The sequence below is a fragment of the Gopherus flavomarginatus genome, chromosome 4 (genome assembly GCF_025201925.1).
Source record: "Gopherus flavomarginatus isolate rGopFla2 chromosome 4, rGopFla2.mat.asm, whole genome shotgun sequence".
Classification (NCBI taxonomy): Eukaryota; Metazoa; Chordata; order Testudines; family Testudinidae; genus Gopherus; species Gopherus flavomarginatus.
Window position 1 is genome coordinate 179937574 of NC_066620.1, and position 18739 is coordinate 179956312.

The following is an 18739-nucleotide window of genomic DNA, read 5'->3' on the forward strand; positions in this document are numbered from 1 at the left end:
GAGAAGAGGATCATGATGTTACATTGCCCAAACCAAGAGACCGGGGAATGCCTAGGGCTCCATACAGATGTTCTGCCTGCAGGGAGTGGGGACTTATAGCTGCACAGGGTCCCCATGCTGAGGAGCCGATGCAGTATAACCTGGGGAACTGGGCAGACCCATGCTCCCTAATCCACCTTCTGGGGGGTCTCACTAACCCCACATATGTACACCAGACCAGTGAAACTAAATAGGGTAGAGACCACGGCACTGGTTGATTTGGGGAGTGCTATCACGCTTGTCTCGGGGAAGCTCGTCAAGTATAGTTAGCTGCTGCAGACTAAGTGTACAGGGATAACATGCATCCATGGGACAGTTGGTTATTACCCCACCATCCCAGTAAAACTCGAGATTCAAGGGAACACTACTGAGGTAGCAGCAGGTGTAGTCCCTAAACTCCCATACCTGGTGCTCATAGGGAGGGACTTCCCAGGGTTTGAAAACTTACTCCCAGTGGGAGGATTGGAGGAAAAGGGGAACCCTGAAGTTAGTGAGGCATCCACAGAAGACTGTCAACCCCACTCTTCTCTGAAATATCCCCAGATTTATTTTCCATTTCCAGACAGGGTAGAAAGTCAAAAAGGGAAAGGAGGGCGGCTAAAGCCTTGGGAAACCAAATACTGACTCAAAGCCAGAGGGCCACTCTCATAGGTAGGTGGACCCGAGCAGCTGAAAATGAGGCCACCCAGGAGGGAGAAACACCCGAGTCTGACCCCGACCCTAACGCTTGTGAACCAGTAGAGGCAACAGAGACTGGCCCCCTAGATCTTGGGCAGATTAGCCCCGGGAGAGGAAATTTTGGACGGGACCAGGCTGAAGACCCAAGGTACAACAACATTAGGAAAGAGGTGACTGAAATAGATGGGGTCCCCGTGGAAGGGAAAACCCAGGGACCAGGACCCTACTTCATAATGAAGAAGAATTTCTTATACCAGGTTGCACCAGTACAGGGGCACAAGGTACAGCAGATCCTAGTACCTCAAAAACACCAGAACGCTGTATTAACTCTTGCTCATAGTCATCTTTTGGGGGGGCATTTGGGGGTAGAGAAGACCCTGGCACGAGTCCTACAATGGTTCTTCTGCCCCGGAGTACATGAAGAAGTGCAGAGGTACTGTGTGTCCTGCCCAGAGTGTCAGCTGCACAGTCCCTGTCCCCACCTGAGGGCACCTTTAGTACCCCTTCCCATCACAGAAGTCCCCTTTGAGCGAATAGCCATGGACCTAGTGGGACCCCTGGAGAAGACGGCTCGGGGCCACCAATATATACTTGTTGTTTTGGACTATGCTACACGCTACCCAGAAGCCGTTCCCCTCTAAAACGATAGCCAAAGAGCTGGTGGGGATCTTTGCCCGAGTGGGGCTACCAAAGGAGATATTAACAGAGCAAGGAACTCCATTTATTTCAAAGCTAATAAAGGACCTCTGCTCCATATACATACCCTGAAAACTTCAGTCTACCATCCGCAGACTGATGAGTTGGTAGAAAGGTTTAACCGAACCCTCAAGGCTGTGATACGGAAGGTGGTAAGTCGGGAAGGATTGGGACACCTACTACCCTATCTTATGTTCGCTATCCGAGAAGTACCTCAGGCCTCAACTGGGTTTTCCCCCTTTGAGTTATTATATGGGCGTCACCTTCGTGGCATACTAGGTATCACCAAAAGAGATCTGGGAAGAGGAACCCAATGAGGTGAGAAATGTAATAGAACATGTAATACAGATGCGAGACCGGATAGCCCGGGTCACCCCTATTGTAGGGGAACATTTGGAAAAGGCCCAGGAGGCCCAGAGAACCCATTACAATCGCCAGGCAAAAGTCCGACAGTTCCAACTAGGGGATCGGATGATGGTTTTGGTACCCACGGCAGAAAGAAAGCTTCTGGCCCAATGGTAGCAACCCTACGAGGTGGTTGAACCCGAGGGGGAAGTAATCTACAAGGTACGGCAACCAGGACACCGAAAACATGAACAGATTTAACACATCAACCTTCTGAAACCCTGGCATGCACAAGAGGCGTGCATAACTGTCCAAAAAGACCTAACCCAGGAAAACAAGCCTTCCAAACAAGTGAGAGTGTCTCCCGATTTAACACAAGACCAGAAGAATGAGGTGTCTGAGATGATCTTCCGGAACCAAGATGTGTTCTCAACAAAACTGGGTCGAGCAACCGAGACATATGACCACATCATCACGAACCCTGGGACCAGAATAACAATGCCCCCCAACAACAACAAAGCCCCCCAAACCAAACTTAAACTGCAGCAAGGGAGATTTAGGTTGGACATTAGGAAAAAGTTCCTAACTGTCAGGGTAGTTAAACACTGGAATAGATTGCCTAGGGAAGTTGTGGAATCTCCATCTCTGGAGATATTTAAGAGTAGGTTAGATAAATATCTATTAGGGATGGTCTAGACAGTATTTGGTCCTGCCATGAGGGCAGGGGACTGGACTCGATGACCTCTCGAGGTCCCTTGCAGTCCTAGAGTCTATGAGTCTATGAGGCCCTATCGAGTGCCAGCGGCCAAAAGGGAGGAAATAAAAGCAGAAGTAAAAAAAATGCTGGAGTTGGGGATCATCAAAGAATCCCACAGTCAGTGGTCCAGCCCAATCGTACTGGTGCCCAAACCTGATGGCACCACAAGGTTTTGCAATGACTTCCGGCGACTAAACGTAGTATCCCAGTTTGACGCGTACCCCATACCTCGCATAGATGAGCTAGTGGACCATCTGGGTAATGCCTGGTATTTGACTACTCTAGGGTTGACAAAGGGTACTGGCAGATTCCCCTTGCGGAAGACGCAAAGGAAAAGACTGCTTTTTCTACACCAGAGGGTCTTTTTCAATATACTGTCCTCCTTTTTGGACTACATGGGGCTCCAGCTACTTTCTAGCGCCTCATGGACAAGCTATTATGCCTGCATAAGAGTTATGAGTCTATGAGTCTATGAAGTATTGAGTCTATGAGTCTATGATTATGTCTATGATTATGCCCGCATAAGAGTTATGCTGCTGCCTACTTGGACGATGTGGTCATTCATACCCCAGACTGGGAAACCCACCTAGAGAAGGTGGAGGCAGTCCTTGATACCTTCAGGTGAGCTAGCCTTACAGCAAACCCTGCCAAGTGCGCTGTAGGGTTTACAGAGGCCAAATATCTTGGCTACATTGTGGGGAAAGGTCTGGTAAAACCCCAAGTGAACAAGTTGGAGGCCATCCAAAATTGGCCCTGACCATGTCGCAAGAAACAAGTCCGGGCATTCCTAGGTGTAGTGGGGTATTACCGACGATTTATCCCCCACTTTGCCACAAGGGCAAGCCCGCTGACAGACCTAGTGAAAGTCTGTGGACCTGATCTGGTGAGATAGTCTGATGCAGCAGAGGAAGCATTCACAGACCTATGGACTGCCCTCTGCAGTAACCCTGTACTGATAGCCCCTGATTTCACTATGGAATTTATCCTGCAGACAGATGCATCGGAAGTAGGGTTGGGGGCCGTTTTATCACAGATGGTCGGGAAGGAGGAACATTTGATTCTCTACCTCAGTAGGAAACCCCCTCCGAGGGAACAAAAATATGCAGTGGTGGAGAGTGCCTCGCCGTAAAATGGGCCATGAAAGCATTGCACTACTACTTGCTTGGACGCAGATTTGTCCTCGTGACCTACCATGCCCCTCTTCAATGGATGCAGCGGAACAAGGAGAAGAACACAAGGGTGACCAGGTGGTTCTTATCCCTCCAACCTTTCCATTTCCGTGTGCAACACAGAGCAGGGAGCCATCACGGCAATGCCAATGGCTTGTCACGTATGCACTGTCTGGCTTCCCAAGCTGCCCAATCCCTTGGTGTTCAGCAGGAGGGAGGGATATGTGACAGACCCAGACCAGTGGGGTACAGGAGTCTGATAAAGGGCAAATATACTGGTCACTGGATGAGTAGTTTTCTGTTCCCTGAGTGACCAGAGCAGGGGCTGCACTAGAGTAATCAGGAACCAGCTAGAACCAATTAAGGCAGACAGGCTGGTTAGATCACCTGCAGCCAATCAAGGCAGGCTAATCAGGGCACCTGGGTTTAAAAAGGAGCTCAATCCAGTCAGGTGAGGAGGAGCCAGAGGAGAGGAAGTGTGTGTGAGGAGCTGGGAGCAAGAGGCACAAGGAGCTGAGAGTGAGAGGGTGTGCTGCTGGAGGACTAAGGAGTACAAGCGTTATCAGACACCAGGAGGAAAGTCCTGTGGTGAGGATAAAGAAAGTATTTGGAGGAGGCCATGGGGAAGTAGCCCAGGGAGTTGTAGCTGTCATGCAGCTGTTACAAGAGGCACTATAGACAGCTGCAATCCACAGGGCCCTGGGCTGGAACCCGGAGTAGAGGGTGGGCCCGGGTTCCCCCCAAACCTCCCAACTCCTGATCAGACACAGGAGGAGTTGATCCAGACTGTGGGGAAGATCACTGAGGTGAGCAAATCTGCCATTAAGTGCAGGACCCACCAAGGTAGAGGGGGAACTTTGTCACAGTACACAGAGACCTCAGCCTGCTTAGTACCATGGCAAACACATCATTAAAAAGCCTTTTAACCTTTTATTAAGAATACAGAAAAGAAGGAAACAAAGTTTAAACATTTGAAATGTAAAGTTTTAAGTATGCCTTTCATTTTAACAACATTTTTTTCCCTTTCCCTTTAGCTGGAGAGAGTTTTTAGAAGAATGTGCTGGCCCCTTGGCTGACAGTCTCTTAGGTGGTAATAGGTGTCCTTTTGGGGGAAAAAAGAAATTAGTTGAAATTGATTGGAGCCAACATTGCTGCTGTTATAGTCTGATCCCATTTCTTAGAAGGGAAAACTAGACAAGCACACAAAAAGGGAGAGAAAACAACTGCAAAGATACAGTGTCTGTCTCTGGGGTTGACATGCAACCTCACTGCTGGAAAAACATAGACATAGCACCCTGTCTTATTAGCCACTCTTAGACCTCGCAAACTTGTATTAGCATCAGGCTGTTTAGGGCATTGCTGTAAGTTGTTTTTTCTTGTCATAAGCTTCCGGCAGTGTTGCAAAATATCTAGTCTTGGCCAGCTAAGCCAGAATCTTATTAGATGGAAGGAAAAAGGAATGGGATAGAAAAGAGAAGATATAAGATGGGAAAAGAAAGGGCACATAGTGGGTGGGGTGAGGTCCCAGAAGACAGTGAGGATAGTGGAGTTCGCCCCAGTAACCAAATTTTTCTCACAGTCTCTTTCTTTGAGGACCCCTCAAGGGATTGGTGGATAGATTAGCTCATCCCTCATTACTTTGTCCACCAGTTAGGCCCAGTTTCAGACACACCAATTTTGGTTCACTTATTTCTGGTTCCATACATTTCTTGCCCACCAAGCATGATTTGAACTTAGCCCATGAGTTATATCAAGAGGCCTTTTTGATTGGCCCAATTCAATCTGTCTCCCATTTGTACTTTTTCCCATCAAAATTTGTTTTTGTAGGTTATTGTGACATCTTAGGAACTTTCACACTTTTTACAGTTGATATTGCAATTAGGGTAAATTTGTATGTTAAATTATCACAACAGGTGTCTTCTTCTATAATAAAAGTATTCACTAATGGAGTTGATGAGGAATAGTAAGTTAGGCATAGCTAATCTGGAATAGCTCCTCCTGTAGACAAGCACTTAGTGGGCATTCCACAAATGTACAATTTATATAATTTTTAAAATAAATTATTCCTTCAGATTCCAAGAACAGAGAGCAGTGGAAGGAAGTCTGCTTCGAGAATAGGAGTATTGGCCTGTGTTCTGGAGTTCTGAATGTGGCATTACAGTATCTCTGTTATAGCTTTGCTGATTTTCCTCTGAACACCTGCTCCCCCATCCTCGTAAGCCGTTATATTCAAATTTTGGTACTCTAAGTTCGGCAGAGAGGGTATGTCTACACTGCAATAAAATACTCCCGGTTCACTGGAGCTAACAGGGCTTGGGCTGCAGGGCTATGAAATTGCAGTGTACATCTTTGGGCTCAGGATACAGTCTGAGGGGGAGGGATCCACAGGAGTGGCACCAGGGTTTTTGGCGCCCTAGGCGGAAGTCCTTCCACGCTCCCGGTTGTTGGCGGCAATTCTGCGATGGGAGGGGGGTCCTTCCGCCGCTCCCGGTCTTCGGGGCACTTTGGTGGCAGGTCCCGGAGCGAGTGAAGGACCCACCGCAGAATTGGTGCCGAAGACCCGGAGCATGGAAGGACTCCCCACCGCCGAATTGCCGCCGAGGGTGGCAAAATGCCGCCCCTGCAAATCCTAGTGCCCTAGGTGACCGCCTAGGTTGCCTAAATGGAAGCACCGGCCCTGGGGATCCAGAGTTTGGCACAAGTATTTTACTATTCAACTCCCATTGAAAATCGGTGGGACTTGGGTGCCTAACTGCCATAGGTGCCTTTGAACATTCCCTTTTGCTTTTATGACTTTTCTCAGTTTAGCTCACCATACCAAGGTGCATTATTAGCTCATTGTGATTTTCACCTCTACCTTCACTGCAATAATGGTTCCAGTCATTACTCTTCATTATATCAGGACAGGAACCGGAATTTCCATTTCCTGGGAAATTCTTTGATTTTGAAACTAGAAAACAAAAATGAAGGAATTTCAGAATTTCCTGGAAAAGAAAAGAAAGGTGATAAACATTTAGGTTGAAGGAAAACATTTTGTTTCACTAAAATATAAATATCTCATTTTGATCTTGATTATTTAAATTTTATTATATTCTTTAATATAAAATAAAAAATAAGTTATATAGAAATGAAAAATTTAAACATTCTGCTTTTTTATTCAAATTAATTTTGTCAACATTTACATATTCCCACATAGTATTGATTTAGATGCAATGATATTTTCAGATTGAGAGAGATTTTGCTAGAATGTTTTGATCTTCTTTATTATTACTATTATTTCTTTCTATTACCATAGTGACTGGGACCCTCTAGCCAAGGACCAGGACACCATTATGCTAGGTGCTCAGTCAGTGCACAAAATAACTTTAAATAAGGAATCTGGGGAAGACGGGAGCAGCTCATGTAATCTCCATGCCTGATTTTAATTTTCTGTGGGAGAAAAATCAAGTAAGAAAGGATGAGGCAATGGAGAAAGGAACAACAGAGGACAGGAAACTGAACAGGAGGAAAGACAGTAAAAGTCAGGTAGGTGACACTGACAGTAGAATGACTGTAGCTAATCTAACTAGGAATCTGGGTGAAGAGCAGCATCAACATGTGAGACACCAGAGGTCAGCAACCTTTCAGAAGTGGTGTGCTAAGTTTTCATTTTTTCACTTTAATTTAAGATTTTGCGTGCCAGTAATACATTTTAACAGTTTTAGGAGGTCTCTCTCTATAAGTCTATATGTTATCTAACTAAACTACTGTTGTATTTAAAGAAAACAAGTTTTAATTGCACTGTTAAATAATAGAAGTCCAATTGAAATTTATTAAATATTTTGGATTTTTTCTACATTTTCATATATTTTGTATTCTGTGTTCTGAAATCAAAGCGTATATTATTTTGATGATAAATATTTGCACTGTGAAAATGATAAACAAAATAAATGGTATTTTTCAGTTCACCTCATACAAATACTGAAGTACAATCTCTTTATCGTGAAAGTGCAACTTATCAATGCAGATTTTGTTTGTTACATGATTGCGCTCAAAACCAAAACAATGTAAAGCTTCAGAGCCTACAAGTCCACACAGTTCTACTTTTGTTCAGCCAGTTGCTAAGACAAACAAGTTGGTTTACATTTACAGGAGATAATGCTGCCCTCTGCTTATTTATAATGTCACCAGAAAGTGAGAAGAGGCATTTGCATGGCACTTTTGTAGCCGGCATTGCAAGGTATTTACATGTGAGATATGTTAAACATTCATATGCCCCTTCATTCTTTGGCCACCACGATGCCAGAGAACATACTTCCATGCTTATGATGCTCATTAAGAAAATAACGTGTTAGTTAAATTTGTGACTGAACTCCTTGGGGGAGAACTGTATGTCCCCTTTTCTGTTTTACACACTTCTGCCGTATATTTCATGTTACAGCAGTTTCGGATGATGATCTAGCACATGTTGTGCATTTTAAGAACACTTTCACTGCAGATTTGACAAAATGCAAAGAAGGTACTAATGTGATATTTCTGTAAATAGCTACAGCACTGGATCCAAGGTATAAGAATCTGATGCGCCATCCAAAATCTTAGATGGACAATGTGTAGAGCATGCTTTCAGAAGTGTAAAAATAGCAACACACCAGTGCGGAAACTACGGAACCCAACCACCAAAAAAAGAAAACCAACCTTCTGCTGGTAGCATCTGACTCAGATGATGAAAATAAACGTGTCAGTCAGCACTGCTTTGGATTGTTATCATGCAGAACCCGTCATTAGCATGGACACATTGCCTGGAATGGTGGTTGAAGCATGAAGGTTGAAATATATTCATGACATGTTCTAAACATGGCATGTGACATTCTAAACAAGAAGTGGGTAGCATTATCTCCTGCAAATATAAACAAACTTGTTTATCTGAGCGATTGACTGAACAAGAAATAGGACTGAGTGGACTTCCAGGCTCTAAAAATTTACATTGTTTTATTTTTGAAGGCAGGTTTTTTTTTTACATAAGTCACACAGTTCAACTTTAATTAAAAAGAGAAAATTACTACAGTACATGTATTAAGTGAATTGAAAAATATTATTTCTTTTGTTCTTTACAGTGCAAATACTTGTAATAAAAATAAATATAAAATGAGCACTGTACACTTTGTATTCTGTCTTGTAATTGAAATCAATATATTTGAAAATGTAGAAAACATCCAAAAATATTTAAAATATATGGTATTCTATTATTGTTTAACAGTGTGATTCATTGCGATTAATTTTTTAATTGAATGATTAATCACGAGTAATTTAATTAATTCACTTGACGGCCCTAATAATAAATAAATGTTTAAAAAATCATAATCTGTTCATGGGCATTCCCAAAAGGAAAAAATTGTGCAGATTGTATAATTAATATGAACTCTCTCCAGTCATCCTGTCACACTTCTTGGCTTATCTCTCTTACATCTTTCCCTAGATGTCTCACAATCAGTTAAGACTTAATACAGCCAAAATTGAATGTAAAAACCTCTTACCCAAACCTTCATTGCTACTCTTTTTTAATTTCCATGAAGGCAACACCATTGCATGATAACAACCCTACAATCTGAGTGCCATCTTTCGCTTCTTTTTCTTCTTAGCTCACACATCCTAGCCATATCCAAGTTTTGTTGTTTCCTACATGGCAACTTATATGCAAAAGAATTTCCTTTTGTAGCTATCTTGATTCTCCTAGGGTAATGTAAGATATTTGGGTCTTATTTTGTGGTTTCCTGTCATTCAGAAAATAGACTTTATTGCAACATTACTTGGTTAACAAAGAAATGATTACACTATTTGTAATTAGGGTGGGATTTTTTTGGCTTGAATGAAAGGGTACACAGAAGGAAAAAGCCCTAAGATACTTTGGGTGCTCACAGGGTAAAAGTAGGACAGATGCAAATTTCACATGGATACTGTTACAACAAGTAACAAGAGCTGCACCTGGATGAAAGACATGAAAAATTAATATGAAAAAAAGTTGAAAAAAAGATATTCAGTAGGATTCTGCTGTGTTCCAAGGGTAAAGTTGCTACAAGACACATTTATCTCAGCCAACCATTTATTATTTTATACAACACAAATGCAAAACTTGGTGCTGTTTTTTGACATCTTGTTTGGTCCTCTTTGATTATGTATTTAATATTAGTCAGATTTGCAGAACTCCGGACAGGAGCCTAAAATCAGTCTTGTAAACTTAAAACAGAGAAATGAGAGGACTGCACTTTGGGCCAGCTGTGACACTTGGATGAGGGATAAGTTAATCTGGAGAATGGGTGCAGGGGTTACAGGGACTTATGACTAACAAATTCTATACCATTGACATGTACAGAATAATGAAAATATAGGGCTGGAAAGGGACCCATCTTGCTTTACTGAGACACAATTAAGAATTACTTTTTTTCTATCTCGTTCTCTGCCTTGCCCATTATATTATTGTAAACACTTAGGACAAAGAAATTCTCTTACTTTGTATCTACAGCCAAAAGCCCTGTGCAACACTGATCCTGACTGGGGCACTACTGTGATATAACTATTGATCAATAATAAGAGTACAGCTGTAACAGGATCTGGCATGGGTCTGTCACAGGTTCTCTTTATTTGGATGGATGCAAATCACAAAAAGAGTTTTATTACAAAATTAAAATCTGAATGCACCTGAATTGATGACAAGGACACTGAATGTAGGAGAGGATGGATTTGTCAAACATCATCTTCTTCTTCTTCTTCATTAAATTGACCTATGGGAGCTCTGTTCTTTTAATTCATTTTAATCATTTACGGAAACTTGCAGGCAGTTATTTTGGGTACAGGGAGTAGGAGAGGTTTAGATTCCTCACCCACTCACTTCCTGCCCTCCCTCAAGCAGGGGTTTCCTCTTGAGAGGATTTATATTTGTGTTGTTTTTGCCTAGGGGTATGCCTAGTTCCCTCAATTTTAAAACTATATTCCCCTTCAGGGTGCCTATTCCTATCAATGAGAGACATTTTATCTGTCTTTATTGTCTAGAAGAGCCTCATGTCCTTTCCAGGTGTAAACTCAGTGGAGTCTGTGAGTAGGTTGAGGAAGATCTGTGAAACCACTGCACCACATCTCCTCAATATGAGGAGTCGTTTGAGAAAGAAGAGTAGATGAGGAAGCAATACCAATTAATATGTCTTCCTTCTTGCCTGATGAGGTGATAATACTTCCTCTTTCTTCCTAGGTAAATCACTTCAGGCAGTTTTAAAACCTAATAAAATCAGTGGCGGGCGCATGCAAATTCCATTAGAGGAAGTATAAGAAATGCAGCATAGACTGATAGACATACTCCATGGAACTTCTTCAGGGAGAATAGCTTTACCAGTAAAAAAAAAAAAGCCTTGCTTGAATAAGCTACAAAAAATCAATATCACCGATATGTAAAAAGGGAAAAAAATAAATATTATGTGCCTCTGAAAGGGTCAGAATATTTATTTACATACCTGGCATAGAATTCATTGGTAATGGATGGTGTAACTGAGCACAGTGAACAACCTCATTCCACATCGAAACCTCATGAAAAGGACTAGAAACATCTGGCCTTATTTGGGCAAAATAATTATTCCTCAGCCTCATAACAATTTAGAGTGGTGAATTATGAAGCTCTCATTGCCAAATTAAATCAACTATAATAAGTTCATATCTTCTGCTGAACAATGGCACCAGGATCAAAAAGAGTAATTCCTGGCCATTTTTACAGAGGGTCATCTTACTGATAAGGCTTGATTATAAGCCTTGTTGGATACACTGGATACACCAGGGGTCGGCAACCTTTCAGCAGTGGTGTGCCGAGTCTTCATGTATACACTCTAATTTAAGGCTTCGTGTGCCAGTAATACATTTTAACGTTTTTTTAGAAGGTCTCGCTATAAGTCTTTAATATATAACCAAACTACTCTTATATCTAAAGTAAACAAGGTTTTCAAAATGTTTCAGAAGCTTTATTTAAAATTAAATTAAAATGCAGATCTTATTAGTTTAGTGTGATCCTTGCCCTTGCTTTTCCTTGCTGAGTTTTCCAAGGTCTGGTGACACGTATTTGGATACTTTAAGCTGCACACAGGCTTCTGAGTGAACAGTTGTTAACTGGCTGGCAGGAGGTCAGCAGCTGGAACCCCAGATCGGCATCTGAGGTGAGTGGAGTTGGTGACTGATAGGGCTTAGCAGGGCCAGAAGCCTGGACCCTGTCTGGTAGGGGGCCTGCACTGGAACTCCAACCGGAAGTAAGGTGTGAGTGGGGCTGTGGCAGGGACCACAGCTGGTAAGGGTCCTGCGCCAGAACCCAGATCAGCAGTGGACTGAGCAGGTCAGCCCGCCCAGCTCTGGAGTTTCAGGGGTGGGCTGAGCGTCTCCATCAGCCCCTCTCTGGGTTCAGCCACCGGCTTCTGCCAACCAGGGTCTCAGCCCACTGCCAGCCTGGGGTTCCTTCACCCAGGCCAGCAGCGGGAGCTGAGTGGGACTGCTGGCGGGACCTCAGCTGCAAAGGAACCCCAGAGTGGTGGCAGGCTGAGTAGCTCAGTCCCCTGCTGCTCTGGGGTTTCCACCATGGACTCCTGCCAGTTGGGGTCTCTGCTCACTGCCAGCCTCGGGTTTCTTCCCCCAGGCCAGCAGCAGGTGCTGAGTGGGGCTGCAGTGGGGGGACCTCAGTTGTCAAGGGGCCAGCAGTGGGAACCCCAGAGCAGCAGGGGCTGAGTGGCTCAACCTGCCCCTCATGCCATCAAAAATCACGTGTGCCATAGGTTGCTGAACCCTGGGATACAGAAACCCATTCAATGGCAACAGCAATAGAGTGTGCCACGTAACATGGATGCAGAACTCTGGAATTCGATCAGAGGGGTAGCCAAGTTAATTTGTATCCACAAAAAGAAGGAGGAGTCCAGTGGCATCTTACCATATTTATTTGGTCATAAGCTCCTGTGCATAAAAAACCCACTTTTTCAGATGCACTGAGTGAAATTTACAGATGCAGGCATTATTGTACTGACACATGAAGAGAAGGAAATAACCTTACCAATGGAGAACCAGTGCTGACGGGGCCAATTTAATCAGGTTGGATTTGGTCCACTCCCAATAATTGATAAGAAGGAATCAATGCCAAGAGAGGGAAAATCATTTTGTAGTGAGACACACCTCCAGTCCCTATTCAAGCCCAAATTAATGGTGTTAAGTTTGCAAATGAATTGTAGCTCTGCAGTTTCTCTTTGAAGTCTGTTTTTGAACTTTTTTGTTGCAGTGTGGCTACTTTTAAATTCATTATTGAATGTCCAGGGAGATTGAAGTGTTCTCCTGCTGCTTTTGTATGTTACCATTCCTGATGTCTGACTTGTGTCCATTTATTCTTTTATGTAGAGATTGTCCAGTTTGGCCAATGTAGATGGCAAAGGGGCATTGCTGGCACATGATGACATATGTACAGGTGAATGAGCGCTGATGGTGAGGCACATATAATTGGGTCCTCTAATGGTGTTGCTAGAGTAGCTTTGGGGACCCAGTAGGCAACAGGATTTGTTATAGGGATAGGTTTCTGGGTTAGTGTTTCTGTGGTGTGGGGCGTAGTTGCTGGTGAGTATTTGCTTCAGGATGGGGAACTGTCTATAAGTGAGGACTGGCCTGACTCCCAAGGTCTGTGAGAGTGAGGGATCATTTTCCAGGCTAGGTTGTGGATCACTGATTATGTGCTCTAGAGGTTTTAGCTGGGGGCTGTATGTGATGCCCAGTGACATACTGTTATTTTCCTTGTTGGGCCTGTCCTGTAGTAGGTGACTTCTGGGAACCCATCTCGCTCTGTCAATCTGTTTCCTCACTTCCCCAGATGGGTATTGTAGTTTTAAGAATGTTTGATAAAGATCTTCTAGATTGCAGAAAATTCGATTGTATCTTGGCTGTAGACAATGGACTGTGCGATGTGTCCTGGATGGAATCTGGACGCATGTAGGTAAGTATAGCAGTCAGTAGTTTTCCGGTATAGGGTGGTGTTTATGTGACCATCACTTATTTACATTGTAGTGTCCAGGAAGTGGCTCTCTTGTGTGGACTGGTCCAGGCTGGGTTTGATGGTGGGGTGGAAATTGTTGAAATCCAGCTGGAATTCTTCAACAGATTGGAATTCTGGAATCCTAGAATTTCAGAATACTGTCAAAGATCTCCTGTTTCATGTGGGAAAAAAACTGTTTAGTGACATCACAGATGAATCCTTATATTCTTTAAAAGATTCAAGGGCAGTGCTTCATTCACTCAGGATTTACACTGCTGCAAATTAAAAACAAAACAAAACAGTAGATCAGATTCAAGAAGAGAAGAAAGGATTGGATCATCAAGGAAAACTATCTCTAGGAGTCCAGAATATATAGGGAAAAGGTGAGAACTGCCAAAGCCAAGCACATTTGTTCCTTTGGTAGGTTAACATGAGGGGGAAAGGAGTCCAGGAGAGCTGGCTATATTTTAAAGAAGCCGTATTGAGAGTGCAGGAACAAACTATTGTGATGTAGAGAAAGAATAATAAATATGGTAGGCAACCACCTTAGTTTAACAGAGAGAACTTCAGTGTTTTTAAACAAAAAAAGGAAGCTAACAAGAAATGGAAACTTGAACAGATGACTATGGAAGAGTATAAACATATTGCTTGAGCATTCAGGGGTGTAATCAGGAAGGCCAAAGCACAACTGGAGTTGTGAAGGGTAACAAAAAGGGTTTCCTGTCAAGGAAACTCCCTCTGTTTGCTTCTCCTCTGTTCACAGCTAACTCCTTTCGAATGTGGTTGCTTTTCTATAAGGCTCCCGACTCAAACCAGTTGCCCCAGCTCAAAGTCTTCCCTCCAATCAACCACGCAAGGCTCACCTGGAACAAAGCACTGCCAATTCATATTTTTTGAACAAACACACAATCAAACTAGCAGCAGTCAAACAAATGGTCACAGCAGAAACTTGGATATTCAGCCCACCAGCTCACAACAAGCCCCCCTAATGCAGCACTCCCCACAGCTCCTCTTGGATGGTTCCCAGGAAAGCTCCCTCTTTTGGCCTTCCTCTATCCACATACTCTATTTTTCTGCCTGTAAACACTTAAGTCTCTCTCTTGCAAAGAACAGGTGAAGAATTGTGGCTGTACTCTGGGGTTTTCTCTCAAAAGCAAGGAATGTACTAGACGTCTGGAAAAGGAAAATATGTCAAGACAGAAGGAGTGTTTGGAAGACCAATCTGTACTTCTGTTTCAGCATATGGACAGAGATTAGAACTCCAAGGCTCAAGGCAGATTGCATTCTTCCTCTTAGCATTTGTGCTTTACATCCGCTTTATTGTATTGATTTCCTTTTTACAATAAGGTGTCTAAACCTACACAGAGCAAACACCAAGTAGGATGTCATAAGTGCTGCTGGAGATTATTTTGAGGGATCTGTCATTATTTTATAACTAGAATGGTAACAAATGAGTTTGAATGAAAAAAAAATCAGGGCAGGAGTTCTGCACGTCCAAATATCTTATCACAGTTATCTAAATGTATCTCCCAGTTTCCATTCACCGTTGCCATATGTATATTATATTATTTCTTATGCTGAGGGCTAACTAAAGCCAATGTACCATTCAAGTTTTACCTCATACTTATTTTAGAGAGCACGCACTATATTCAAATAAATGGTTATGTTTTCAGTTTATGAAAATAATAATTTGATTAGTCACTAACAGGGCATTTTGGGAAGGGACATGCAAATACCTTTTTTCCATGAACTAGTTATTTAGTAACAGGATAGTTGCCAGATTTGAATCTTCAGGATATGACTTGGCTATGTCTGAACAACAGGTGAAAACTCAATTTTCATCCTGCTTTTGAACCTATACGGAAAGGACTATGCTTTGTATATACACGAGCCAGAGATAAACAGTCTTCTAAACCAAGCCTTCTGAACAGATGTCTTCTAAACCAAGACTTCTGGAAAGTCTTGAGAAGTGAGCTACGAACTAAGAATTAAGGATGAAAAAGTCTTTAGCTCCTGTTGTTATTTTTAAACTGATCATCTCAGCAATAGAATTCTCAGCAGGAGTTGTTACAAATGGATATATTGTTGCCTTAAATTGTATCGACTGGGCCAAAAGCAGAACACTGACTTCCTATGATAAGATCATAACCAGTCTGGTCTTCTCCAGATTTTGCCTACAATTCTTGGTGACATTAGGCAATGCTTTATCTAAGGTATATCCAAATATCTTTGATAGATTTGAAACACTGCAGCCTATCCTAGTTATCTGGATGTTCACAAACCAAGTGAGTCTCTGTTTTGCAAGCTGCCTTTCTGTGTTCTACTGTGTGAAGATTGCCACTTTCAACCAGTCCCTCTTCAGCTGGTTAAAACTGAGGCTCTCCAAACTGGTGCCATGGCTGCTTTTGGGCTCTATTCTGTACTGCTTGGTTACCTCCGTTGCTTTTACATTGTTGAGTTATTCCTACTGGTTATTTTCTCACAACTCCACAGATTGTGTATCAACAAATGGCACAATATCAGACAATAAAGATAACCTTTTGGACTTCACTTTTCTGATACACAGCATTGGATCTATTTCCCCCCTTACTGTATTTATTGCTTCATCTGTTCTGTTAATCATATCCCTTTGGAGACACATCAGGAAAATGAACCTTAATTCAGACCTTAATCCAAATTTCAGGAACCCCAGCACGGATGCTCATGTGCGTGCTCTTAAATCTGTGGTGTCCTTTTTCATCATCTACAATATTTATTATGTGGCTTCAACATTCTCAATAGGAAACCTATCCTATTTGAATGCCGAACGGGAAATTTGGGTGGTTTCATTTATTAGTGCTGCTTACCCTTCTGTACACTCCATTATCTTGATTCTGGGCAGCCCAAAATTAAAACTGGCTTCAGGAAAAATTCTGCATTCTACCAATTGCTGTTTCAAAGAGGTTACTTCATAATATCAATTCCTGTCCTTCTGAATCAAGAATGTTCACTACCTTTGTAAAGCGCAGTAATGGAAAAAATCTTTGATTTTACCCTTTGTTCCCATATTCTCCAGTCTATTATCCATTTGAAATCTTTCTTCTTGCTATAGTACACAAAGCCACTGACACTTTCCAAGAAGATCATTTGCACATTCCCCACCAATTCCCATTCAAACTGTTCCAATGGACATGAGTCCTTTCCTGCTGATGAATTGCTATATTTTTAAGAAGAGACTTCTCATTTGATGGGATCACCAAATTATTTGTTATATGATGGATTCGGCCAGGCTTGAAATTTGGTCTCCACTGTTAAATGACATTTCTGTTTATAAATAAATAAACCAGTCATTGATAGAAATGAGATGATGTGCAAAGCACAACCTATGCATGGATTGGTCTGTGCATCCCTTGTAAGAGAAAGGACAGTCATAGGACTGTCTATTGAATTTAATAAAAAAGGCCAGTCAATTGCAGCTCACTGTCCCCAACCATCAAGAACATTTATCTGAGTGATAAGGCTTAGTTAGAATCTGCCTGAAAATGACTATAGCTCTTTTAATGAGTAACGGTGTCATCCTCTGACCTGTAGTGAAAGGCTGCAATGGAAAAAACAAGCATGAAATTGTTAGACTGTCGGATACAGAGAAAACAAGTTGAATCATTGAAATAACAGTTGTAGGGGCGACAGTTTGAAAAAGGATACCCTGCTATTATTCAGAGACTGTTGGTGCCCACAATTCAACTGAGTGCAGAAATCTGAGTACTTGAGTCTCTACCTACCTGAGGATAATACTGGCAATTTTTCAGGACTAAACTTCACTCAAAGAAGGAAGTTTAGTTTCAGCCCTTTGAAATTTACCTGGTCATACTAAAAAGTTTATGCTTGATCCATATATTTTTTTCAAAGTAACATAACAATACAGTTAATTATACAAATTAGTTACATCTAACTAGTGAATTGTTTGGTAATTTAGTAAGAAGCTTGAACATAAAGCATGGATAGTTAGGTTTGATAATACAATACTGTGATACCATATAGTTAAGGGAACCTAAATGTACTTTTATGGGAGGGGTAAGAATTTTTCATAATCATTGCCTGGAAAAGAAGATTTGTATAGAGGATTTAAATAATAAAAAAAATATCAATACTGTGGTTAAGACTTTTAAGATTGTAATTGGGGGAGTTTACAGAGTAAACAGTAATACTGAGTCCCACTGGAATAGGAGAATCGCCTTTTCCCAGCTTTGACATCTAGCCCTGGAATAATCTGAGGCAGTGAACATTAGAGATGTTTGAAAAATGGTGACACTGTTTATGAAAAATGTTGAAATAGTGACTTTAAATTTAAAAAAACAAAGAGACCAGTCTACTAAGTATGGTCTTTTCTGGGCTTCGGACAAGGTAATTTGGGACATACGGAACAGTTTGGAGAATATGTCTGTGTCAACTTATCAATTCCTTTCTGTTTTATGGATAACATTATTGTAACTTTCAGTGGATTAGAACCTCCATATGTTTGCCTGACCCTGGAATACATGCTTGGAAATGTGCAGCAAAGCAATCCTGGCCTCTGCCACTGAATAGTTGAAGAATAGTTTTTTTGACAGCAAGGTCTTTGAATAAATTCTCTCTTCACAGAAACCTGTTTGGGGAGATGTGGAATTCCCTGTAGACTGAACACTTGATTGGAAGAGCTGTAGTTTCTTCAGTGACACACCTTTTAAAGAGGGAGAGAGATGGATTTTAAAAGGTGAGCTTCTATAAGCCAAAAGGAGCCACCAGAATGGAAATCCTAATTGAAGAAATAGAGGCAAGATGGTGGTGATGTACTTCTCGAAGGACACTGACCAAACTCAAAGGATTCTGAGGTGCAATGAGGACTCTGAGGGGATTGTATTCAAGACTTTATTTTGTATAGATCTGTAAATCTCCTGTGTTAAGAATGTAAATCTCCTGTGCTGTTCCTTACTGTAGTTGCTATGTGTCCCTGAATATTAAATTACACAGCAACCACAGCCAAGTGGGACTTGGCAGGTGGGGAGAGGAAGGAATATGCATAAA

General features: G+C 42.1%; 1 protein-coding gene across 1 annotated transcript; it reads left to right on the top strand.

The window, feature by feature from the left end:
• The first annotated feature begins 15690 nt into the window (after window positions 1-15690).
• On the top strand, window positions 15691-16650 carry LOC127050109 (taste receptor type 2 member 7-like). Its single transcript, XM_050951639.1, has one exon. The coding sequence runs from the start codon at window positions 15691-15693 to the stop codon at window positions 16648-16650; it is 960 nt and encodes a 319-aa protein (XP_050807596.1).
• The last annotated feature ends 2089 nt before the right edge of the window (window positions 16651-18739 follow it).